Source organism: Mytilus edulis, chromosome 3, assembly GCF_963676685.1.
Source record: "Mytilus edulis chromosome 3, xbMytEdul2.2, whole genome shotgun sequence".
NCBI classification, from domain to species: domain Eukaryota; kingdom Metazoa; phylum Mollusca; class Bivalvia; order Mytilida; family Mytilidae; genus Mytilus; species Mytilus edulis.
This window is the reverse complement of record NC_092346.1, coordinates 75124023-75150487: the sequence shown is the minus strand read 5'-3', so window position 1 is coordinate 75150487 and position 26465 is coordinate 75124023. Positions and strand designations below refer to the sequence as shown.

General features: G+C 33.9%; 2 protein-coding genes and 1 long non-coding RNA gene across 3 annotated transcripts in view; 1 reads left to right on the top strand and 2 right to left on the bottom strand.

The window, feature by feature from the left end:
• LOC139517441 (alpha-2A adrenergic receptor-like) overlaps window positions 1-26465 on the bottom strand; it is a 541200-nt gene that overhangs the window by 142338 nt on the left and 372397 nt on the right. The gene's annotated exons all lie outside the window — the stretch shown is intronic.
• LOC139514945 (uncharacterized) lies at window positions 6163-7806 on the top strand. Its single transcript, XR_011662762.1, has 2 exons — window positions 6163-6490; window positions 7442-7806. It is a non-coding gene; the product is annotated as an uncharacterized lncRNA (long non-coding RNA).
• LOC139515419 (putative nuclease HARBI1) lies at window positions 12965-15640 on the bottom strand. The gene is made up of 3 exons (XM_071304989.1): window positions 15416-15640; window positions 14145-14364; window positions 12965-13476 (listed from the first exon to the last, which is right to left on the bottom strand). Exons 1-3 carry the CDS (start codon window positions 15638-15640, stop codon window positions 12965-12967), a joined length of 957 nt encoding a protein of 318 aa, XP_071161090.1.

Genomic DNA, 26465 nt, shown 5'->3' with positions numbered 1-26465 from the left:
TTATTTTGAATCTCAATTATTAGGATATAAAGACATGCATCATTATGAAATAATGAATTACGGATGAAGTTTTCAAGCAAAAACATATCTACATTTGTCTTCAGACGATTATTAAAAACGACCGATTTTATTTTAATTCAATCAACTTGACCATATTGTTTTAGGAAATGTATTGGTGTATAAAATAGACCAATTCACGCACAAACAAATAAAAGAACAAATCCCTTTTATGATATGTTTGTTGGTGACTTTGTCCAGTTTATACACCAAATGTGTTTTGAAAATACGTTAAATCAAAGTCTGTGAATATCAAATACTAGAACGAATCATAATTAATTACAATCCGTAAGTAATCTATTAATATTTAAAACAAAAACACAAAGATGAATTAGATGGTTAACTTATTTCTTTAATATCGGGTCTTCTTGATTCTCTTTCAACCATCTCTATCCCACGTAAAAGCATCTTGTTCTATTTTGAGCTTTATTCCAATCTATGATATCAGTGGTTGCTTTTCCATTCAACACGTCGTCTTCTTCATAGTGAACTCAATTGGGATTCTGCAAAATATTTTGGTTCAATTGCATCACAGATGGCACGTACATAATCAATGCTCATGTCTGCTTTATCATCAACGATTTGTAATCGTCTTAGACCATCTGCATTAGTGTTGTTTCTAATGTGATAGCTGGCTAAGTCTGCTAACAGAGTGACGAAAGATACCAGAGGGACAGCCACACTCGTAGATTGAAAATAAACTGACAAAGCCATGGCTAAAATAAAACGACAAATAGACAAATAATAGTACAGAAGACACAACATAGAAAACTAAAGACTAAGCATTAGATACTTCATTTCGGTAGGTCACGTTCGTGAAAGGGGACGGGTATTGTGGTTACGACATAAGGAACATATCCGATATCATCTGTGAAACGTTCATTCCATAACGGTCAACCAACTCGTGATGGCGTCCGTAAAATTTACGAAGGGATGATTTCACCATTTGGAACTCATGATTCAATAGCTTCCTTGGTAGCAGCAATCCTCTATCAAGGAAAAATAATGATAGGAAATACAAGCCCTGGAATATCTAATCAATTGGGAAATATATACTCCGTATACAGGCGCTGTTGGAATGTTGTTACATAGAAATGTAAAGTTCGCAATTGGGAAGCTGAAATCATCCCTTTTGTCGTAAAGTTTTGTTTTCAACCGAACCTCATTGTCAATTTCTAGATGCAAGTCAAGATATATGGCATATTTAACTGAATCTGTAGCATCCTTTATCTCTAGTTCGATGGGATAGATTCGTTCAACATAGTCACCAAATTTTGTATTATTTAGTGAAAGAACATCATCTATATAGCGTAACGTAAAGCTTAAGGATATAGCCAACTTCTTATCTTTCTTCCTATGAAGTCCTGTATGAAGTCAGCCTCATAATAACAAAGAAACAAGTTGGCAAGAAGAGATTACAATTGGTTCCCATTGGAATTTCGACAGTCTGTTGAAAAACACGTCCTATAAACGTAACAATTATGTTGTCAATTAAGAAATCAAGCCTTGATAATGTCAGTTTCAGAGAACTTTATGTTAGAATCAGAGTGATTCTTTACAAAAAAGGATTTATCCCTCCTTAATATAAAAAAAGATGATGTGGTATGATTGCCAATGAGACAACTATCCACAAAAGACCAAAATGACACAGACATGAACAACTTTAAGTCACCGCACCGTACGGCTTTCAACAATGAGCAAAGCCCATACCGCATAGTCAGCTATAAAAGGCCCCGATAAGACAATGTAAAACAATTCAAACGAGAAAACTAACGGCCTTATTTATGTAAAAAAATGAACGAAAAACAAATATGTAACACATAAACAAACGACAACCACTGAATTACAGGCTCCCGACTTGGGACAGGCACATACATAAATAATGTGGCGGGGTTAAACATGTTAGCGGGATCCCAACCCTCCCCCTAACCTGGGACAGTGGTATAACAGTACAACATAAGAATGAACTATAAAAATCCGTTGAAAAAGGCTTAACTCATCAGATGGACAAAAATACAAATGAACGTGGACAAGATACTTGTATCTACGTTCGCCATTCTTTTTAATGAAACAAAGTAATACCAACTCTTTCAATTTGTCTTTTAGTTTGGAGTGGGGAATACTTGTGTAAAGTGTAGAAAAGTAAGAGTTTTAATACTATTGTAATATGAGAGTCTTATGTTGTAGGTACTCTAAAAGATCTTTGGAAATTTTTCTGATTCACGCCACCTCTAAAATAGGCAGTTTTACAAAAACCTTAATGTTGGAGTCCGGCTTTGATTTCTGATAAAAATAGATGTTAATAATATAGAAAGTGTTCGTGAATCACTTGGAAGACCCAGCAATATACCGTTGTTTGTAGGAACACTTATGTAGTCTAGGTATCAAATACAGTGATGGAAGATCCAGCTTTTTATCTTTGGTTAAAATTCCAGAGGAACATAGAACAGACCTATGATTATCTAGGATTTCCTCTTTGGTAAGTGACGTGAGGGTATATGTTGAGTTTCCAAGTGAATTTTCAATACCTAATTCATGGTCTTTAAAAAATGACGTAGCGTGGGTATTGATAGACCCATTTAGTTTCGTTATTCGAATTTGTATCAACGACCTCACAACCTCTGCTAACCAACGGTGACCTGTAGCATCCAGTTTTGATGTTGTTCCCTTATTCACGTGCATTTTCGCGAATTTTGTACGGAATCAAAATGGAGAACCAAGTAGACGCTGATAGAAAGAAAAGATCATCAAACTGGGATTCATCAGAAATTTCCTTACTTAGGCAACTTGTTAGACAAAATTTAACTATAATAAGAAGCAAATTGACCAACGCTATTACAAATGCACAGAAGACCGGGGTCTGGAAGACCATAGCATGTCAAATCAATGCTCTTGGGTTACACTGCCGTACAGGCAAAGAAGTTAAAACCAAATGGCAGAACATGCAATCAAAGGCAAAAACACAGTATGCTGAAAAAATAAATATTCAAAGCAAACAGGTGGTGGGCCGGCACCTAAACCAATGTCAAATGAAACAGAGAAAATAGTTGAAATGATGAAGGATTGTTCCAGTTTCGTTGGCCTGAATGGTTGTGAATCTTCAGTGATCCTTCTGAAGGTGCTTATCTTTTCTCTTTAAATTCTCTAATCGCATTGCTCTTAAAGTTAAAAATAAAGGATATACACATTCTAATTCTCTCAACTACGCATCAGCTGATCAATATTTGTAAACAAATTCCTTAAATAAATTGTGGGGCCTTTTTTGAAGGGTAGTCTACATTTGTATAATAATAAAATTAATTGTATATATAAGGACGCTCACACACTGCTTGTGGAATGAATATTGTCATTCGCTATTTACTAATTTTTCAATATTTACGATTTCTTATTCTCTGACCTCTCAATTTATTGATTATAAGTCAAAATGAAACCATATGACTGTGACCAAGCACATTTCGCAACCGTCAATAAAGTCGAATGGATATTCACTTTAGCTTACTTCAGAAATAGAAAAAAAACCTTACCGGTTTCTGTGTAATAATCCAATATTTCCCTATATTCTTACTCTCACAAATATTATTATTTTTAATTCAATTCTCCTGCACTATTGCCTCTTACTGAAGTATTTTAGCGTTTCAATTTTTAACATGACGTCACACAGAAGTAATGAGGTACAATTATGGGTGTTTTTAAAGCACACCACTATCAATTGTTCTATTTTACTTGAATATTTAGTATCATTTCTAACATGTCTAAAGTGATATATCTCTTGCATAAACACAATTAATAATTTGGGTAAACGTTATTTAAACATTGAGTTTTAAAAGAAACAATCGACCTGTTCTGAGATAAATGTGATTTTTTTTATTGTTTTAAAAGTATTTTCATACTAGAGAGGGGATAGGACCCTTATTGGGTCTTTGGGATCAGTTGGACGGCAAACGCCTGAATCTGACAGATAAAGGTCAACTTGTCGACACAAAAAGGACCCGTATGTAAAATGTTTACGCCCACAAACAGCGCCCCCTATATTTTTTTCTACGGCATCTTTGAGAACGATGTCCCGTTCTGTAGTAAATTAAAACATTAAATTAACTAAAACATAGAAAAGTAAGTGTAAAAAAACAATTGAAAGATATATTTGCAGATGACTGGTTATGCATGATATGCTGGCATTGTGCGCAATGTCCTTTAATCCAAGATTGAAAATTAGTTTGTTTCCTACGTCAAAATGGCGGATTTCAATGTTTACATTTTTTCCTCTATTTATAATCTGACACAATTTCGTATCCAATCATTTATTAGCAATTTTATTATTGATCTTTGAAGATCATCCAATCACATTTACCGTTAGAAAGTGGCTATACGTTACCAGCCATCGTTACAAAGTAGCCATGTGTTTTGTGGGGATACCTTGGGAATGTTGTGTATTCAAAAGTTACGGTAAAAATCAATGGTTTCATCATTAAATTTCCATGCAATTCACAAGTCATAACAGCAAATCCATTCTTAACAGACCTCACAAGGTAAACAGACATATTTAACTGTCTGCTTTAGCAAAAAAACGTGTAAATAAGCCTGATGGGTCGTTTTGAATTCAAGCACAGCAGACAAACACGTGGTAGATTGTTTATGGTTGATAGTGTGTTTACCTTAATTGCACGTTGATGTTACTATATACTTACAACCCTTATCGTGTTATACTTTCAATTGTTATATAATACATCTTGCCTAAGAAACACGTATAGCTAGGCGCAAGGACTTCCTTTACTAGGACTTTTAATAATGAGGGTGTAATGATGTTTACAAATAACCATATTTTCATTACAGCAAATTTTTTTTTTTGCATTTGATATATTTCATATACATGTACATTTTATGTACACAAAGAACAATAGAGTAAATGAACATACATGGGTTTAATTTCCACCCTAGGTATAAATTTTGATACTCATCATAGGTTGGAACAAATAGAGCAGATTGCAATTGACAATAATGTAATGTCTAAAATGCTGATTGATGGGGCCAAGTCCTCAACATCATTTTTTCTAAGTATACAGCAGCTCCTATAAAGATTAGTAAGGGAATACTTTACATAAGGTCCAGTGGATAAGTCCTGTCTTTTTGTCTCTGATATTTCCTTATTTATATTATCATTTCTATTATCCATGTAGTAAGACAAAAGCTATTGTTACTCTTATATTCCTCATTTGCCTGAAAACAATGGAATTTATTCATTGTTGATGTATGTAAAGTGACTTGTAATTTAACTGTCACTGCTAACAGACACTTGGACTCTGGTGATAAGTTTCTAGACTGTTATCTCATTGGCAATTATACCATATATTTGAATGTCAGTTTCCCCTTTATAACTTTTTAAGAAAAGAATTTAATGATAATACAATAATAAGTTATAAAAATGTTGAAAAAATAAGCACAAGTGCCAAATTTAATTGGATTTTTATTCAAGAAAACCTAGAGGTATTGAAAAGTGTTGCAATTTAAATAATTTTTTTGAGCTCAGAAAACTATCAATAAACATTGATAAAGTGCAGATATTGTTTTAATTAAGACTTTAAGAATACTTGCCTGTTAATACATGTAGAATATATAATTGTTATGCCTTTTTTCTAATATAAGTGTGGCTCTGATCTGGCTGTGGTTTAATATCTAAGAATGGATTTGGTTAAATTCATATTTATCTGATTTATATCAACATTATTGTGTCAATTATAAAAATCATTGCAATACATTACTTTGCTCTTCATGGGCCCTTTAATTGGAATAACATATCTTATCTTATACCACTATATATACTTTATTTTAGTACTGACAGGTTAACTTCTAAAAGCATTTAAAGTAAGTGAGATGTTGACAAGCTTAGTCAATGATCATGATGATTGTAAATCCAGATAATATCATGAGATTTTTTTTTATAAAAGTAAATAATGTGATTAAATTGATTATCTCAATTCTAAGAACTGAAATTCTGATTTGATACTATGACATTATTTCTGATATCAGAATAATAAATATCTCATTGTTGTCCTTTTAAAAAAAAAAAATCTGAACATACTGTATTTAACATGTTTGTCACAGGGTGACTTTGGTTACTCACATATATGTTGTTATTTTGGTTGTTAATTCTATTTCGATTTGCAGAGCGTCAGTATCCTATAAATGCTATATTCTGCAGACTTCAGTGTATAATACATGTCCACATTTTACATCTAATTAATTAGGTAGTGTCCACTATTTACTTGGGCATTTACCTGTAAACTTGTCGAACGGGTTGAGTAACATGTGATACCTGTATTTGATGAGCTGGCTATTCACTCTCAGGTAACACCTTAACGAGTCAAGGTGTGGCCAGATATGTTTTGTATAAAGTTAGTTTACAATGTGGCGTGGACACACACACTGGATTTCTGAGGTAGGACTCAATTTATTCTTATTTATTTAATCATTATTCGTTCTAAAGTGTTCAGTTTTCTGCAACAACGCAAATATAGAATAATTATTTAAATTGTAATTGTAATTTTTGACATTGCTATTTTGTAAATGTCACAAGTTAATTAATGTTCATTATAATGGAAGTTTAACACGGTTATATAATTTCGGTTGTAGTAAATATTCGAGTGTCGAAATCGTTTGGTATTTTAGGAACGTTTGTGTACGATAATGCAATGATGTATGTATCTCCATAAGTATGTAAAGTAATATGCAACGTTTAAGCATAAATGTATATTCAGCGTTAAAAGCTGTATATTGTGTGTAGTAATTGTATAATGATAGTATACAATAAAGTCAATTATGTGACTTGTAAAGTAAGGCAGCAACCATTTGATTTTCTGGGGGGGGGGGGGGGGGGGGGGGGGGGGGCTATGGTTTTTTTTTCTGGACAAATTTTTTTTTTCGCCTGCGGCGAAAAACAATCTATTTTTTTCGCGACAAGTTGAAAACAATTTTTTTCTTTCAATTTTAGCATTACATATAGTGGCAGCTGAGGGTGAAACAAACAATTTTTTTTCTCAGAATCAAAAACAAATTATTTTTTTCTCCAAAAACTGGAAACAAACTTTTTTTTCCAAAAAAAAAATAGCCCCCCCCCCCCCCCCCCCGAAAATCAAATGGTTGCTGCCTAAGGCATTATACGATATGCCGTAGCTTGTATTGTGTAAAGTAAGGCATTATACGATATGCCGTAATTATTTGAGTATAAGTAATGCATTATTCAATATGCTGTAATCTTCTATAGATTGAACATAAGTAGTCGTACTAAGTATTTGTCATTATTTATGCGACATGTGTAATACATAAACATAATTATGTATATTTCTTGAGTATAGTATTGTATTTTAACGTACAGTATGTATTTCAATAGGTTCCAGTTTCGGGCTAGATGTATGTGGTTTTGATTGGTAAAGTATGGAGATATATTACAAATGGTGGTGAAACCTGTTGACGGTGCGACGTTCCATGTTTTTCATCAATAGTTGGGCAACCTACAATATATGGAGTCGAGTCTAGACAATAGGGCAGCCGTAATGTGTACACCGCTTATGTTGGGCCAGTTTTGTGTAGTTACCAAAAACCAAATACGTAAAATTCCGTAGTATCGTTATCCAGATTTCAAAGCTAAATATAAAGAAGGAACAGTTCATTAAACATTTGACATTATTATTTCATTTGATTTCATTTAGTTATATTTGTAAATTTGTACAATATTAAATTGTTATTTTGTTTAAAGCAGTAGTCATTTATTATCTGTAAGTACAAACTTCTAAGTCAGTTTTGTTTTTGTCTGAGACTACTATAACATGGGAAGTGACCAATCTCTATGTTATACATTGTAGTATTCTCAGGTTTTTGTTTTTGTAGTTCAATTGACTATGCATTTAAGGGCAGGAAAATATGAATTTGGATTAAATTTGAAGTTGATTCAGTATGTTTTATGACATAATACCACTATTTTATTTTAACAACGCATTTTCAAACTTTATTTACTGGTCAGCTTAGCTTATTATTAAATCAATAATTTAATTGAAAGGACTCAACAGTTGGTTAACTGCAGGACTTTTGAATTCAAATGTAAGAAGGTAACAAAATAAAGCAAAACTTGAAATAATACAAATAATAGAAATTATGAGATCTGCATGATCTCAGATTGCAATACAGCTTTTTTCAGTTTATATCTTTGTGTTGATTATTATGTTTGAAATCCCTTTCTGGTTCTTTGGGTGTTCAGATTTTTTTCTCTTGATTAATGCAAGCTATAGAACTTGTACATCTTATATAGTTTCTTATCTCAGGGTGAATCCAGACAATTTTAAACATGGGTGGTGGTATTCTCAACCAAGGATAAAAAGGAGGGTTCCAACTATATGATCCCATTCAAATGCATTACTATTCCATAAAAAGAGGAGGTTCCAATCTCCAGACCCCCTGGGATCCACCACTGTATCTTAAAGCAGGTATGATAAAACAAAAATTGTACATGTACTTCTGTCCACTGCAAATTGATTTTATTTTCATTCAATGGTAATGTTCACAATTTTGAAGACCATATTTCCTTTTTTCCATATTTTTGTTTTAATGTAATGAAAAGTTCAATTCTATTGTAACACAGGTTCTGCTGACAAATGACTGATAAACCCTTCTTATATCCTTCTATCTACCAAAAGGTGTTTGAGAATATACAATAAGTCCAAGTTTCAGAGAAAAGTCAGTTAAATGTATAATTTTCTTCTTTGGAAGTGTTCAATAACCTGTAAGTACTTGAACAAAATGTCATATTCAACCTTTCCATGACTATTTTAATGTTACAACAGTAGAGGATAATGGAATATTGAAAAGTTATTCAAGAAGTCGTCGAAATATATCTGCAATCATTAATTTTACTCGAATTTACTGTTGTGAACTTGCAATATCCAACGATGCGCGTACCGAGTTATCTCCCTTTGATCTCCGCTTCGCCACGAATAAGCTGACACAATTGCGTATCCGGGGTTTTTGTGATCTGATAGAGTATATACAGAACCAAAAAATGGTTTTACTTCATATTTTATACCCCTCAACACGTTACCAAACCTATTTAAGGAATAATTAAGGATTTTCCGTGGACCTACGCAAATTTTCAGAAAAAAAGTTTCACTTCACTCGTGAATTTATAACATTTTAACAACACTTTTAAATAATAATTATATAAAATAAGGAAGCTAATTCAATCTAGAATTGACCACTTTGATTTTTATTAATGTACGTGTACAAATAAGTCAATACGAGACCAAAAACCACGAGGCATGCACGTTTACCAAAAAATCGTAAACTCCGACCTTTTATCACGTGACCAATGTCTTGACCTTAGAAGCCATTAAAACGTTTGCCGTCCAACTGGGATCGTGTGTTTTTAAGCTCGGGATTTCAGGATTGACCCTTTCGGGATCCGGGAATTTTTTTTTCTAATTTGGGATCGTCGGGAATTAAGTTTATTTAAAATCGGGACCTCGGGATTTTGTGTCTTTAAGCACGGGAATTCGGAATCAGGACCCCTCCAACCCCACCTTTTTACTACGCAAAAATTAAATGGAGCATATATATCATGTTTTTTCAAAATATTAATGCTTTTCGTCACTCAAGGATCATTTGTGTAGCCATAGTTCAAAATAATGTAGTCCTGGAAAATATTTATGCCAATAGAAAGAAATCTATGCAATAAACATTAACACATAATTCAGATGTTGGTCACTATTATTAGTTTATTGCTACAACACAAAAGTGGTAATTTTGCAGTTACCTTTTTGCTGAGTCAAATATAATAGTCCTATCATAGAACAAACATATCGTTGCTTAGACTGCGAGAGGTCGTGCATTCAATCAATTTTCTTAAATCATTGTTTTATTGTCAATTATGCTGAACAACATCAGTTTCCTAAGTTGAATGTATTGCTTCATATTTTCCATGTCGAGTCATTTGCATTTTATTTTTTTCTCTCTCTCTCATCATTATTAAAGGCCGCACGGTTGCCCATCAGTGCATACATCTAATGTATTCGAACCTTGCTGGTTAGTTCTCTCATTAGCAATTATACTTTACTCTAATCATTGAACATTGAATATACAGTACATCTCCTCAAAACATCTTGCAGTCAGAAATTAATACGTAATAGGGGTATATAGATGAAGGATGGGGGTTTCACTCTACTTCTTTCTCACATTTTTGGAAAGAAATTGTATAGACCCCCCAAAAAATGGCTCGTTTTGCTCGGCATCTTATTCGGTTGTTTTTAACTAGAACAATGTGATGATCCCCCATCATGCCCTTCTGTTTAGGTCGCCTAGCCCGAAGGGCCAAGTGAGCTTTTCTCATCACTTTGCGTCCGTCGTCGTCATCGTCGTCGTCCGGCGTCGTCTGTCAACTTTTACAAAAATCTTCTCCTCTGAAACTACTGGGTCAAATTTAACCAAACTTGGTCACAATCATCATTGGGGTATCTATACACATGGAAAAAAGTATTGCAACACCAAATTGAAATTGAAATTAAAAAAACACTCTTTATGTTTTTGTGATATAATTTGGTAAAATAGAACTATTTAAACATTATTTAAGTATCACATGAGTTTAATCAATAGATATCGACTCGATAAGATTTTATCTGCATATGCAGCTACTGTACCTGTAAACAGCAAAACAGATGTTTTCATCCTCATGGTTTTCAACACTTAAAATAACCAAGTTTTTAAAGTTGTGTGATTGACACCTTGTAATGGGTCCTTGACAACTTTTAACTGCAGCAAGATGGCAGATTATCAGCATGAGAGAAGCAGGGATGTCGCTGCAACAACTGCGCGTATTGTTGGTCATCACCATTCCACTATAAGTCGTTTTGAGAATAAAAATCAGTCAATAAACGCTGTTAAAGACCTTCCAAGATAATGAAGACCCCCTATACCATTTGCTAGGGAAAATCAAGCATAATGAAGGTTGGTCAGAAGGAAACCCATTGCATACAAGACAATCCTAAAAAGAGAGTGGTGGCCATACAGGAGCCTTTTAACAAGAACTGTTCGAGATCGACTCATCGCTACTGGTTATCGTGCGACAAAACCATTTCGGAGACCTTTGCTAACGAACAGACACACAGTTTTCCGTATCACACGTAGTGCAGAGCTCGCCAAAGTTGGAAATTAGCATCGTGGAGGAAGATCCAATGTTCAAATGGAATTCGTTTCATCTTCATTGGCCCGATCGTAGCCCGGATTTGAACCATATCGAGCATATTTGGGACACTATTGGGCGGAAAGTGCGCGAAAGGACACCCCAGTTCAAACACATCATGAAATAAACAATGCCCTTCATCAGAAATTGTTGCTGCTACCTTAGCAACAAATTAGTCGATTTATGGCAGGAATCAGAAGACGTTAAGATGCGGTTATCTGTTTGAATGGAGGCTGCGCACAAAGTACTAATTGTTTGGCGTATAACGAACAACCATGATGTGAACAGTCATCTGAACATTAATTTTGAAATGTCTGACATTGTAAAGTTCGACTACAGTAAAAGTTGTAAAATGCATTTTTTTGTACAAAAAACACTTCATTTTGTTATTAAAATTGTGGTTATATAAATCATTTTTTTTCAAACATTTTTTGTTCGTTTCAATGCCAATGTTAACCTAAACTATGTTTCAATAATATTATACATATATTTTATTATATTTCATCCAAAAAAAAGGCTGATTTTTCAAGTTTAAAAAAATCAAGGTGTTGCAATACTTTTTTCCATGTGTATAGTTTGAAATATGTGTCCTGTGACCCGACCAACCAACCAAGATGTCCGCCTTGGCTAAAATAGAACATAGGTGTAAAATGTAGATTTTGGCGTATAACTCTGAAATCAAAGCATTTAGAGCAAAATTGACCGTGGTGAAATTGTTTATCAAGTCAATATCTATCTGCCCTGAAATTTTCAGATGAATTGGACTCCGGTTGTTGGGTTGCTCCCCCCCCCCCCCCCCCCCCCCCCCCAATTTATTGGTAATTTTTGACAAAATTTTTGGTTATTATCTTGAATACTATTATAGATAGAGCTAAACTGTAAACAACAATAATGTTCAGCAAAATAAGATCTACAAATAAGTCAACACGTGCCTGTAAACCACAATATACACAAATAAACGGTGAGAGGTTTGATTTTAATGATCAGAATGAACTATGGCCCATGATGTGTTTTAATTTTACTGACGGCAATTCAATATATTTATATATATCAAAATTTTAATTGACATATTAACATTTTATTGAAGATTGGACATAGTATAAAATCTTTTGACAGGTTAAAACACTAAGTATTTTACTTTCTTTCTGTAATATATTCAAACACTACACTCTTCATGTCTAATCGATACCGTATAATTCATGCATTTTTAATCTTTACATTTTCAGGTACTTCAGACTCAATCTTTTCACCAGATATATCTCCAGTTGAATCTTTCTCAGCGTGTGAGGTTGAAGTTCAACCAGAAAGTTGTTTGTCAGTAAACAATGATACCTCTGATACTATTACATGCACTCCCGCTACTACAATTTCTTTACCAAGATACACAAGCACTCTATACTCTAAGAAAAACCCATCGAGGACTTCACATGTTGTAACTCAGGAAATGCTAGCAAGGAAACAATATGATGTATTAACAGTCCAGAAAGAAAAATTTAAACTTGAGATAGAGAAAATAAAACTGGAAAATGAAAAACGTAAACTTGAAATTAGAAGGCTGAACCAGTGGGAAATACAAGAGATCGACGCCCTACTAACTCTTGATGCATTAAATGTATGAACAATGAAACAAAGAAAAAGATGATGTACAATTTTAATCGTTCATGTTATCTGTGATTATTTTTTTATTCTTTATTGTGCTTTAGTACAATATAATAAAATTGTTATGCAAAAAAATGTCCTGGCAATGTGATCTCTCACAACACGTCCTTCGTCTGGTCCTTGGAAATCTTTGTTGATGTTCCAAAACATTTGAACTTCATCGTCAGGATCCTCCATCGGTTCTCTCATCTCTATTGCAAGATTGTGCAAAACTGCACAGGCCATAATCAAGGTACATACTTTCTCTGGTTGCAGTCTTAATTCTGCGTGTAAGCAATAAAATCGTTTCTTCCACCACCCAAAGGTTCTTTCAATGCAGCATCTTGTGTGCGTGTGAGCTGTATTAAATCTCTCGCGGTACGGCTCTGTCGGTCTGATATAAGGCGTCATCAGGAAACTTCTACATGCGCTGTCACCGAGTATTAATCCATCTTCTACACATTTATGAGCTTGCTCCAAATGTTCAGATATTTGTGAACATCTCATGATATGACTGTCATGGAAACTTCCAGGCCACCTCGCTACAATGTTTGTAAATTTACCTACGAAAATAATAGAAATACTAAATCAAAAAATTATTTTTTTAGTTTTTATGAGCTAACTTAGATTTTTATTGATTTTTAAAGCAACATAATTTTAATTCATAGCAAATTCCGAATTGAGAATTTTATGCCACCATTAAAAGGTTTTGAAGTTGCCTTTTCAAATGTTTTGTTAGAACTTATACTTTTCATAGAATTTTCTTTGTAAGCGCTGGTCTGGATTTTACTTTATCAGGAACGCTCAAACAGCCAAACACCCAGAAGTCCACGAAATCACAATTGACCGGTCAAGTTAAACAGTGGGTTTATTTTCTGGCATTTGTCAGTGAAATGGACGAACGATCTGCATGATTTTTTGCTATGCTGATCACTGCTTGAATATTTAACTAATTCAAGATGAATTTGATTTTTTATGGGATTCACTCGATGATATTTTTATATACTTAAAAAAATATTGACATTTTTTTAGGAACTAATAATGATGAAGTAATGTTATATATTCATTGCGGCTGCATGTTTATAGTTCTATATGCGTGGCATCAATGGAATATAAAAATTATTTTATGTTGATAAATACCCTCATTATCACAAATGGCCTGCACATTTATGCTATGAAAGCCCTTTCTGTTGACAAATGATGGTTCATCGCTGGAGGGTGCCATCTATACAACCAATTACTCCGGTGAATCCTCCATTGTCATAAAAACCTTGCTTTATATCACGTTTCCTCTGTTCTGACGGCCATTTGATGTACTGGTCAGATTTAGAAGCAAGGGCTTTTGATACTTTGTTAACACATCTACTAACTGTTGATTTGTCTATACCCACAGTATCTCCTATGATCTGCATGAAACTACCAGATGCAAAGAACCTCAAAGCAACATGCACCTGTTAAAACATTTTCTATGATGAGTTTATTTGTAAACTTACGTGTTAACAGTTCATTAAACAAATATATATTATACACTTAAAATGCTGCTTAGATACAAAATTTTAAAATTATATACATGCATTTTATTGCAAGAATTTAACCCTCAATCCCGAAATAAGGTACAAGTATCGGGTCCTTTTCGTCTTTTGACACGTTTGCACACAACCGTATAATGTTCGAAACATTCTCTTTATACAAAAATATTTTCAAGATTAAACATGCAGGAACGTTTCTTAGTTAAGCGATTAAATGAATAATTGTTAATTATTAATTATTATATATATATATATATGGATACTTAATAGAAGGTCCTTATGCCCGAAATTCCGGGCTTAAACTAATGAAATCCCGAGGTCCAGAATTAAAAAAAAAAAAAATCCCGGCATCCTAAAATTCGAAACAAGAATTCCCGGATCCCGAAAGGATCAATCCCGAAATCCCGAGCATAAAAACACCCGATCCCGACGTCTGAAAAAGGTCCTGCCCCCTCTTCATATTAATTCGTATTATTTCTAAAATAATAACAAAGCTAGTAGGTATAAAGTTGTGCATGTTAAAGTTATGTGTTAAAAATAATTATTGTTTTTTAACAGCGTGTCCCTTTGATATCACTATTAATGTCACATGAATATGTAACGAATTTCATAGATATAATAACCCGTTTCCGGGTTTCCCTTCCCCTCCCCCAATAACTTTACAAAAAGTTTAATTTTAAAGGAAAGTGTATCCCTTAATGAACCCCGTAAAATGTATTACGTCCCTTTGAAAAAACGTAAACAAAGTTGATGGTGGGAAATGTTTGACACATATTTTTGATTTCGGCATTTATGAAAGGATTTAATACTCAGTGTGCAGATGATCTTGTGTAGCTGTTTTTATTCTAAGAAAAAGGATGTCGCAAATGATGGTTATGTTCGTAAAACACACAAAAAATAGAAACAAACATTGGAGAATGTGCTTGTTTTTCAAAACCATGTTTACAAGAATTTTTAAATCTACATTTAGTACCTGCATTTCTGCGCTTAGTGCGTGACTTCTCTGGGTCGGGTGTGTAATATCATCACGAACAATATCAGTTATCCTTTGGATAGATTGTCTCCCAAATCTATATCTGGAACGAAGCTGCTTGTCTGTCAAATCATTTAGGGTGAGTAGCATTTCTCTATACTTTCTAGGTGCCAATGGTGGCCTTATACTACCAGCAAGGTTGCCGAAAAGCAGCATGTCTTCCATATTTAATCGATATTTAAATATTTAAAATTACCCCTTTGTCACTTTTAAATTTAAGTAACCTTTAAAAGTGTTACTTACCTCTAATAAACCTTTGTGCAACAGGAATAACGGTTACTTAATTTTAATTAAGGTTTAACGTATATTTAAATGACACTTAAATTTAAATGACGTTTGTGCAACCCAGTCCAGGTTATTATCTTTCCATATTGTAAACTGCTGTCCAAACAGGTAATACTTTAAAACACCTGTAATGGCCAACATCAATGCCATAAACCCCAGTTTATTGGGCGGTTTATTCTTCTCTGCCTTCATAAGACCTCTGCTAGCATAGCTAATGACACGTTTTTCACTTTGCCGCTGCTGGTTTATGACTATTAATCCAATTCCCGAAGCATCTCAAACGGTAAGGTTGAAACGGCATATCCTAATATAGGTGTTGATGTGAGAAGTTGCTTCAAGGTGGCAAAGGCTGACTCTTGATCTTGTCCCCGGTTTCACGATGTCTATTTCTTTATTTTACATTTGCTTCCTTTCTTGTCTGTTAGTGACGGCATTAATTCAGTGAGTGGTCTACTAATCTGACTGGAGTTCTCAAATAATCTTAGTAGCCTACAAACCCAAGAATTCGTCTGATATTCTCTCGCAATGTTGGGTTTGGTCACATATTAACGTTTCTGGGTCAATCTTCTTTCCTGCTTCTGACCCTACATAGGCACCAAAATGCAGTCGAATCAGTAATAATACAATATTGTAAGGTTCTGGATAGTTTTATTGTAATAAGGCATCAGGCAAAACCCTCGTATGAGGTACAAGGGTTATTCATCAACGTATAACTACATTGTATGCAGAACTCTGTCATAAAACCTGTAATATTCATGGAGTTCTCCAATACAAGTAATAAAAAATATGAAACCGCAAATAAATCGTTAAGAAAATATATGAAACGTGTGTTCGGTTTGAACATCATTCCCCAATTAAATATAGCATAGGCTTAAAAAGACAAAACACTCCAGCAGATATATGAACAATAAAATAGTAGAAAGTGTGCTATCAAATCCAACGTGATTACTTGAAAATAGAAGAAGTGATTAACAATCAGAACGAAACTAGTCAACCGTTATAGTCTGTTAATATAAAATACTAGCACAACTCATAGTTAGTTACAATCCGTAAGTAATCCATTTGAAAACGAAAACACAAACATAAATTGGTAATAAAATCATCTTTATTTCAAAGTAATTTCAAATAAGAAATAAGATGCCAATTACAATGAATAATCATTAATAAATACATCCTAGCACGATGTTTAGCTCGCAAAATTAGCGACACGTTTGATTTGTTATAATTTCTCAGTCTCTTGTTCATAAACATCTTTTATCTAAATACCGATAGGTTTCCTAATGTACCCTAAATCCAATATAAGCACTTCTAATATCCGCATTTTTAAATTTTGAATGAGAAAAAAGAGAAAAAAATGTTGCTTTCATGTGATATATATAACTTTATTTCCTCTATTATAGAGATTTGGTGTACATGAAATATATAAATCAGAAAATTACAAAAAACAAAGAATTAAAGTCACCGTTTAAAGTTAATATGAGAAAAAAAATTAGCACTGTCTATAATATCGGTAACGGACACATCTTCTATCGATTGTAGAAATCTCTGCAGATTGTTTCAACGTGACGAACACAAGTCTTAGAGAAAAAAGTTAATTCATCATTTTCTAATTCATATGACGTATTGCAAGAGAGAATTGTTGTTGTGAATTCGAGTGCCGAAAGACTGTCCATAAAAACACTGAACTGAATGGGATTAATGTTAATAATGTCTTGCCATAGATCATCTCTTTTGTCTTGTATAAAATCACAGGATACCAGTAAGTGTTCAACGATATTCAAGAAGAACTTTCCACATTTGTCGCAAAGTAAATGTTCATCTTCGTAGCGTACTATAGAACATAAGTCAATCACATACTTGGCGGAGACACGAAGTTCGGGAAACTGTTTCGCAATTGTCCATGCTTTATGCGGTTTGATTGCAGAATGAATATGTCTAAACATATAAAAGTCATTATCGCATGAAATTCGGTAAGACCACCATGTTTCTTCACTTGCATTTATATTCTGATTTACAATAATTGACCAAAGTTTTTTTGATGGGAAAGAACCAGTATTTGCAAAATTAACAATATAATCTGTAATGTTATATTTTTCGGCTGCTTTATAGATGTCAGGTATAAAACCAAGTTGTTCTGGAACACATTTATGTTTGAATTCCATAAGTCTGCTTATCATTATTCGTTTTGGTAACGCAGAAGACTTTAACCTACATAGTCTACCAAAAAATAAAAGTTTACATCTGTTGATAATGCTTTCAACTGAAAACCAACCTAGAAGACTTGTACACTTGTCAGAACGGGTTCGTTTTGGAAGCCCTTGAATAATTTTACACACAAATCTGTGAGATCTTTCTAACATTGTAAGTTCTGTTTGAGTCAAATTGTTCCATAACTCACAACCATATAGAGCTTTGCTGTAACATATTTGAAGTATTATCTTGGAACACGTCAAAGGGTTTAAAATTGATGGATGAATTCCAGAATTTAGAACTGAAAGAGCAGTTGATCGCAACACTCTACAAGCATTCAACGTCTGGTCCATTGATCTAAATTTACAGTTCAGAAGAATACCGACATGTTTGGCAGACGTCACGAGTGGTATGATGTCATTATACAAAGTTAGATTGCTTGTAACATTCTTGTTCTTCTTTGAATAACGTAAGACGTTGCTTTTAGTCGGAGAAAACTTGAATGCCCACTTCTCGCTATATGTCTGACAAATGTTAATAAGTTGTTGCATTCCTTTTTCTGTTGTTGAGAGTAACGCAATGTCGTCGGCTTGAACAGAGCTGCTTACACTGATATCTAGAAGAACGCATCCCAATTTAGAGTCTTCAATGTCGCACAAAAGATCGTTTATGTATACTAAATATAACAGAGCTGATAAGACGCCACCTTGGCGAACGCCTCGTTTCAGTTCAAACCAACGAGATAGCCTACCATTGAACAGTACAGAACTACGCATGTCACTGTATATTTCATCTATGAGCAGCCATAAATCACCGGTAACTCCATATTTATGCAGTTTATATAACAATGCATCATGCCATACGGTGTCGAAAGCTTTCGTGCTATCTAACAGCACAACAATGACATCACTGTTACGTTCAATATAATGACGAATCGGTTCTTGTAAGTTACATGAAGCATGAATACTTGATAATTCCTTTTGGTATGCCATCTGAGATTGATGTGGAAACTTTATGTGCAAGGAGTCGAATCGAGGATAAAGAGACTTTTCGAATATCTTGGCGATACAACTTGTTAACGATATACCGCGGTACGAATTGGGATCAGTTTTGTTTTTATTTCCACCTTTGAATAACGGTATAATTACACTTGTTTTCCAATCTAGAGGAGTATAACGTGTTTGTATTATTAGGTTGAATAGATTGCATAAGTGTTTTTGCAATGTTTTACCACCATATTGTATATGCTCATATGAAACGTTGTCTAAACCTGTAGATTTGTTGTTACATAAACTTTTACAAATGTTGGAAATTTCTTCAAACTCAAATGGGTTGATTGGAGCTTTGATTTCCTTCTGCGTTTGTCGTATTTTATACACTTCATGTTTTACCAAATTTATGTTTGCTGAATTTGTTAATTTGCTATCAAACTGAAAAATGGATTCAAAATGGTCCGCCCATGCTTCGCATATTTCACTTTCGTTTGTATGAGTTATTCCATTTAAATTTAGTTCACGACAAAAAGTTTTCTGTTTACGTCTGCTTATTAAGACCGACCATACATATCTTTGATCATTGTCGATAGACTCTTCCATTCTGTTGGCAATGTTCATAATATGTTCGTTGTAAGCTTTATCCATTTCATTTCTGAAAGTCCGTTTTGCATGTTTGTAATCAGCAAAGAACTGATCGCTTCTATCGTGAACTTTTCCGTTCAGTATCCATAAACTGCGCTTATTTAGCATTGTTTTGTGTGATAGATCTACGACTTTCATCCAATAAGGCTTTATATGTTTCACAAATTGCTTATGTGGGAGTGTTTCTTTGTCAGCTTTTTGAACAGCAACTATAATAGTCTTATAGTAGAGCTCGATATCTTCTTTGGTTGCTGGTAGTGACGGCATTTGAACAGACCATAAAAATTGTGAGACTGCAAATGAATAGTCATTAACTGAATTCATTTCTAACGCTTTGGTCCACGATACTTTGTCAGCCATAACACTTTCGTATAAGTTGTCACTATCAGCACGACATTGTTCAATTAGTAAAGTACACGCGATAGGCTTGTGATCAGAAACGTTAAATATGCTTTCGTCTGGGACAAACACATTGTAAATATCTCGTGTATTTTCGTTATTTGTGACTATGTGATCTATCCCTGTTTTAGGACCATCCTCATAAGATTGAAATGTAAATACCGGACCTTTGGCAAAGTCCTGAACATGTAATGATATACTGTTATTGTCAATAAGGAGACTTTCAAGAAGTTGACTACGACGATCCTGAGTAAACGAATATCGTGGTCCACCAATCTTGCAATTGAAATCACCAAGAATATATACCGTCCCGTGGTTCGAATACGATTTGTATGTGTCCATTAAGTATTCAAGTTCATTAACGAATGCTTCGTTGGGTTGTGTAATTGCTGGTAAGTATATAGACAGAAAAAATATACTAGGTAAATTAGGAAGTTTAAGTTCGATACCACATATCCTATTGCTATCAATTACTAATTCTGTGACATACGGAGATAAAGTTTTAGAGACCATAATCGCAACACCTCCACGGGCGCTATAACTGTATTTTTCAGGGCAGTGTTCATCAGCGCATTTTCCAAATACTAAATAGTTTTGTTTATCGATTGAATTAAGGAAGTGGAATTGTGATTTTCTAAGCCAGTGTTCAGATAAACAAATAATATCAATCTTATTATCATTTAAGAATTCTAGTAGATATGGTACTGCGGACATTATTCCGCGACAGTTCCAACATGCTATGTTTAAAGACATTTATGGATGTTCGGTCTTTGTAGATAGAAAAACTGACCATGGAAGCCATTCTTTTAGAAAAATGCCTTCTGGCCAAAAAGACGGATCCCGTATTAAGGTTTCACATTGAGCATCAATATTAAGTTGTGCAGAAGCTGTTCGTCGATTTTGTTTATCAAAATATCTTAAATGTGTTACATTAACACCTCTTGCAGCGAGATATTCACGCATAGATTCTTCACATGAATTGTGTTTGTCGATACCACCTACGTAGAATCTGGATACACGGTGTCTTGGTTTTTTTAACAAATCCACGAAAATTGTCAACGGTTGTGGGATTACACATGGAAGTTGGAAAATGCACTTGTATATTTGTATTTTGTTCATTTCCAGTTATATTGTTGTTGGTGTTCTTGATTTTATTTTCTATTGAAGTAGACGGAGCTGGATTAACAATATTACTGTGTGCATGTATGTCTTTGACTAAAACGGACAGATTCGTAACATCAGAGGATCTGACGTGTTTTGTGTGTGAGTCAACTAGAGAATTGGAATGTTCATTAATGGAATTCTTTGAATTGGCTCTTTGGACTGACTCAAATCGGATTCGATCACATTGCAATTATCTAATGCTTCAGCCGAAGCTATAACTTGTTCAGATTTAGATTTTAGAATGTCTGCGTACGATTTTGTAGACTTGTCAAGGACTTTGACATCTTTCTCGGTGTTTATGATACGCTTTCGCAAATCACTAATTGACTTCGCGTGAGAACAACAATCAATATTTACTTTTTTGAGTTCATCGTCAAATTCTTTCAGTTTATCACTCATGATGTTTGTCTTTGTTTTCAGACTTACAACGCCTTGCGCTCTTGTATCACTTAGCTGGTTAATTCTACATGACTCAGATTTCACGCTTGAACGTAGTTCATTAACGTCTAGTTTTACTGTTTTAAAGTCGTTTTTTATTTTGTTTACATCTGTTGTTAACTGTTGAATGCTGTTTTCGTATTCATCAAGTTTGTTTCGGAAAGTTCCTGAACTTTTTTCAATTGCTAATTTATTTGATTTGCATGTCATTTCCGCTTCATGTGTAACGACACTCATGTTGTTTACTGTTTTAGCTAAGTTTTTGTTGTTTTCTCGTAAGGATGAAATTTGATTCTGAAAGTTCCGTAACCGGTCATTGTTTTTCTGGTTAGCGTTGACCAGTTGTTTGTTTTCTCGTACTAATACAGATACAGTTTTATTAAGATATTCGATTTCCTGAGTGTAGTCGCCTTTCAATGTATTAATTTCTCTTTCTATGCGCACGAGAGTCTCTTTCAGACACAAGTTCTGAGAAAATTCGCTGGAATGTGTTTGGTTATTTTCATCTGCTGTAGACATTTTTCGGGCACTTTGCGTATGCGAACGAGTATTAAGTGTTAATCTTAAATCTTCCGTATATTCTCCGAGTGATGCTAAATAAAGCGCATAGCAATCGCTACCAAGTTTGTTTTCAACTGATTCACCGTTAGGTTTTCTAGGACAAAGACGCTTTTTAAGAGTTGCATTCAGATATGGAAAGTTATGATGACATTTTGCAATTTCCAGAAGTGCGTAGCGAATGTCGTCAATTTCACAGTGAGCGTTTTGGCATTTATCAATTAATTTAGACACAAAGCTGTCTTAAGGTAAAGATAAAAGTTCTTCTTGGATAAATTTTATTATCGATTCTGTTATGATTGTATCGTTGCTTATGTTGCTTGTATTGGAAGGAACATCTATTGTAATGTTAGTTTGTCTTTGTGACGAAAGAAGATCATCAAAAGGATCAAATTGGCTATCTATAAAACTCGAGTGAACAAGTAAATCGCTAGGTCTAAGTTCCGTTAGATTGTTCATGATATATTATATATGTTGTGAATCGCTGAAAACAGTTCACAGTGATCTGATTTTGAAAATCAATACAGTCATGTTTATGAAGTAATATCTGTAAATGTATTTAAATTCTTTTTTATCAATATGGTGTTGTTGAATGTATGGAATGATCTCACCAAATTCTTGATCTTTGAAGATGTATGAAAACTGTCCTATTCTAGAACAATATCAAGAGCACATTAACAGCACGTCCTTCACTAAAGGGACATAACTAGATAATTTTTTTTTAGTTCTATATGCGTGGCATCAATGGAATATAAAAATTATTTTATGTTGACAAATACCCTCATTATCACAAATGGCCTGCACATTTATGCTATGAAAGCCCTTTCTGTTGACAAATGATGGTTCATCGCTGGAGGGTGCTGCAATTCTTACATGGGTGCCATCTATACAACCAATTACTCCGGTGAATCCTCCATTGTCATAAAAACCTTGCTTTATATCACGTTTCCTCTGTTCTGACGGCCATTTGATGTACTGGGGCTTTGATACTTTGTTAACACATCTACTAACTGTTGATTTGTCTATACCCACAGTATCTCCTATGACCTGCATGAAACTACCAGATGCAAAGAACCTCAAAGCAACAAGCACCTGTTAAAACATTTTCTATGATGAGTTTATTTGTAAACTTACGTGTTAACAGTTCATTAAACAAATATATATTATACACTTAAAATGCTGCTTAGATACAAAATTTTAAAATTATATACATGCATTTTATTGCAAGAGTTTAACCCTCAATCCCGAAATAAGGTACAAGTATCGGGTCCTTTTCGTCTTTTGACACGTTTGCACACAACCGTATGATGTTCGAAACATTCTCTTTATACAAAAATATTTTCAAGATTAAACATGCAGGAACGTTTCTTAGTTAAGCGATTAAATGAATAATTGTTAATTATTAATTATTATACATATATATATATATGGATACTTAATAGAAGGTCCTTATGCCCGAAATTCCGGGCTTAAACTAATGAAATCCCGAGGTCCAGAATTAAAAAAAAATAAAATCCCGGCATCCTAAAATTCGAAACAAGAATTCCCGGATCCCGAAAGGATCAATCCCGAAATCCCGAGCATAAAAACACCCGATCCCGACGTCTGAAAAAGGTCCTGCCCCTCTTCATATTAATTCGTATTATTTCTAAAATAATAACAAAGCTAGTAGGTATAAAGTTGTGCATGTTAAAGTTATGTGTTAAAAATAATTATTGTTTTTTAACAGAGTGTCCCTTTGATATCACTATTAATGTCACATGAATATGTAACGAATTTCATAGATATAATAACCCGTTTCCGGGTTTCCCTTCCCCTCCCCCAATAACTTTACAAAAAGTTTAATTTTAAAGGAAAGTGTATCCCTTAATGAACCCCGTAAAATGTATTACGTCCCTTTGAAAAAACGTAAACAAAGTTGATGGTGGGAAATGTTTGACACATATTTTTGATTTCGGCATTTATGAAAGGATTTAATACTCAGTGTGCAGATGATCTTGTGTAGCTGTTTTTATTCTAAGAAAAAGGATGTCGCAAATGATGGTTATGTTCGTAAAACACACAAAAAATAGAAACAAACATTGGAGAATGTGCTTGTTTTTCAAAACCATGTTTACAAGAATTTTTAAATCTACATTTAGTACCTGCATTTCTGCGCTTAGTGCGTGACTTCTCTGGGTCGGGTGTGTAATATCATCACGAACAATATCAGTTATCCTTTGGATAGATTGTCTCCCAAATCTATATCTGGAACGAAGCTGCTTGTCTGTCAAATCATTTAGGGTGAGTAGCATTTCTCTATACTTTCTAGGTGCCAATGGTGGCCTTATACTACCAGCAAGGTTACCGAAAAGCAGCATGTCTTCCATATTTAATCGATATTTAAATATTTAAAATTACCCCTTTGCCACTTTTAAATTTAAGTAACCTTTAAGTGTTACTTACCTCTAATAAACCTTTGTGCAACAGGAATAACGGTTACTTAATTTTAATTAAGGTTTAACGTATATTTAAATGACACTTAAATTTAAATGACGTTTGTGCAACCCAGTCCAGGTTATTATCTTTCCATATTGTAAACTGCTGTCCAAACAGGTAATACTTTAAAACACCTGTAATGGTCAACATCAATGCCATAAACTCCAGTTTATTGGGCGGTTAATTCTTCTCTGCCTTCATAAGACCTCTGCTAGCATAGCTAATGACACGTTTTTCACTTTGCCGCTGCTGGTTTATGACTATTAATCCAATTCCCGAAGCATCTCAAACGGTAAGGTTGAAACGGCATATCCTAATATAGGTGTTGATGTGAGAAGTTGCTTCAAGGTGGCAAAGGCTGACTCTTGATCTTGTCCCCAGTTTCACGATGTCTATTTCTTTATTTTACATTTGCTTCCTTTCTTGTCTGTTAGTGACGGCATTAATTCAGTGAGTGGTCTACTAATCTGACTGGAGTTCTCAAATAATCTTAGTAGCCTACAAACCCAAGAATTCGTCTGATATTCTCTCGCAATGTTGGGTTTGGTCACATATTAACGTTTCTGGGTCAATCTTCTTTCCTGCTTCTGACCCTACATAGGCACCAAAATGCAGTCGAATCAGTAATAATACAATATTGTAAGGTTCTGGATAGTTTTATTGTAATAAGGCATCAGGCAAAACCCTCGTATGAGGTACAAGGGTTATTCATCAACGTATAACTACATTGTATGCAGAACTCTGTCATAAAACCTGTAATATTCATGGAGTTCTCCAATACAAGTAATAAAAAATATGAAACCGCAAATAAATCGTTAAGAAAATATATGAAACGTGTGTTTGGTTTGAACGTCATTCCCCAATTAAATATAGCATAGGCTTAAAAAGACAAAACACTCCAGCAGATATATGAACAATAAAATAGTAGAAAGTGTGCTATCAAATCCAACGTGATTACTTGAAAATAGAAGAAGTGATTAACAATCAGAACGAAACTAGTCAACCGTTATAGTCTGTTAATATAAAATACTAGCACAACTCATAGTTAGTTACAATCCGTAAGTAATCCATTTGAAAACGAAAACACAAACATAAATTGGTAATAAAATCATCTTTATTTCAAAGTAATTTCAAATAAGAAATAAGATGCCAATTACAATGAATAATCATTAATAAATACATCCTAGCACGATGTTTAGCTCGCAAAATTAGCGACACGTTTGATTTGTTATAATTTCTCAGTCTCTTGTTCATAAACATCTTTTATCTAAATACCGATAGGTTTCCCAATGTACCCTAAATCCAATATAAGCACTTCTAATATCCGCATTTTTAAATTTTGAATGAGAAAAAAGAGAAAAAAATGTTGCTTTCATGTGATACTTAGTGCCCGAATTTCCCTGAAAATCGGCCGATTTGGATTGAGACCGTGAACACATTCGCTATTTAGGTTCATATCTGTAACGTCATTGAACCCTTTAGTGTCCTTTACACCCTTAGGCTTCTCGGCGTTAAAACATCCATATCTACGCATATTCATGTAGATAATTTATGTTACAAAATGTTAGAAATTATTATAAATTAAGGAATGTATCTCCCGTGCATCACTGAAGAGACATGTATTGTCGAAATGCGCATCTGGTGCAGGAAAATTGGTACCGTTAATGGTATTATGATACTGGCTTATTTTGTTCCGTTAGAGGCTCCTATAAACAGTCAAGATCATTAACCATTATTTACCTCAACAATGAAATACTCTTCTTTCTGATATAAGATCATATAAAATGCATCATGCAAATAGTTATTATAACATCTTATCATTAATTATAAAATTCAAATAG

Bases quoted from the DNA above. Each gene is read 5' to 3' on its own strand.
- LOC139515419 (XM_071304989.1), bottom strand. From the start codon at position 15,640: ATGGAAGACATGCTGCTTTTCGGCAACCTTGCTGGTAGTATAAGGCCA. The intron at 14,365-15,415 runs GTACTAAATGTA...ATGTTTTAACAG, and splicing joins CACTAAGCGCAGAAATGCAG to GTGCATGTTGCTTTGAGGTT. The intron at 13,477-14,144 runs GTATAGATGGCA...TTATTTTCGTAG, and splicing joins ATTCACCGGAGTAATTGGTT to GTAAATTTACAAACATTGTA.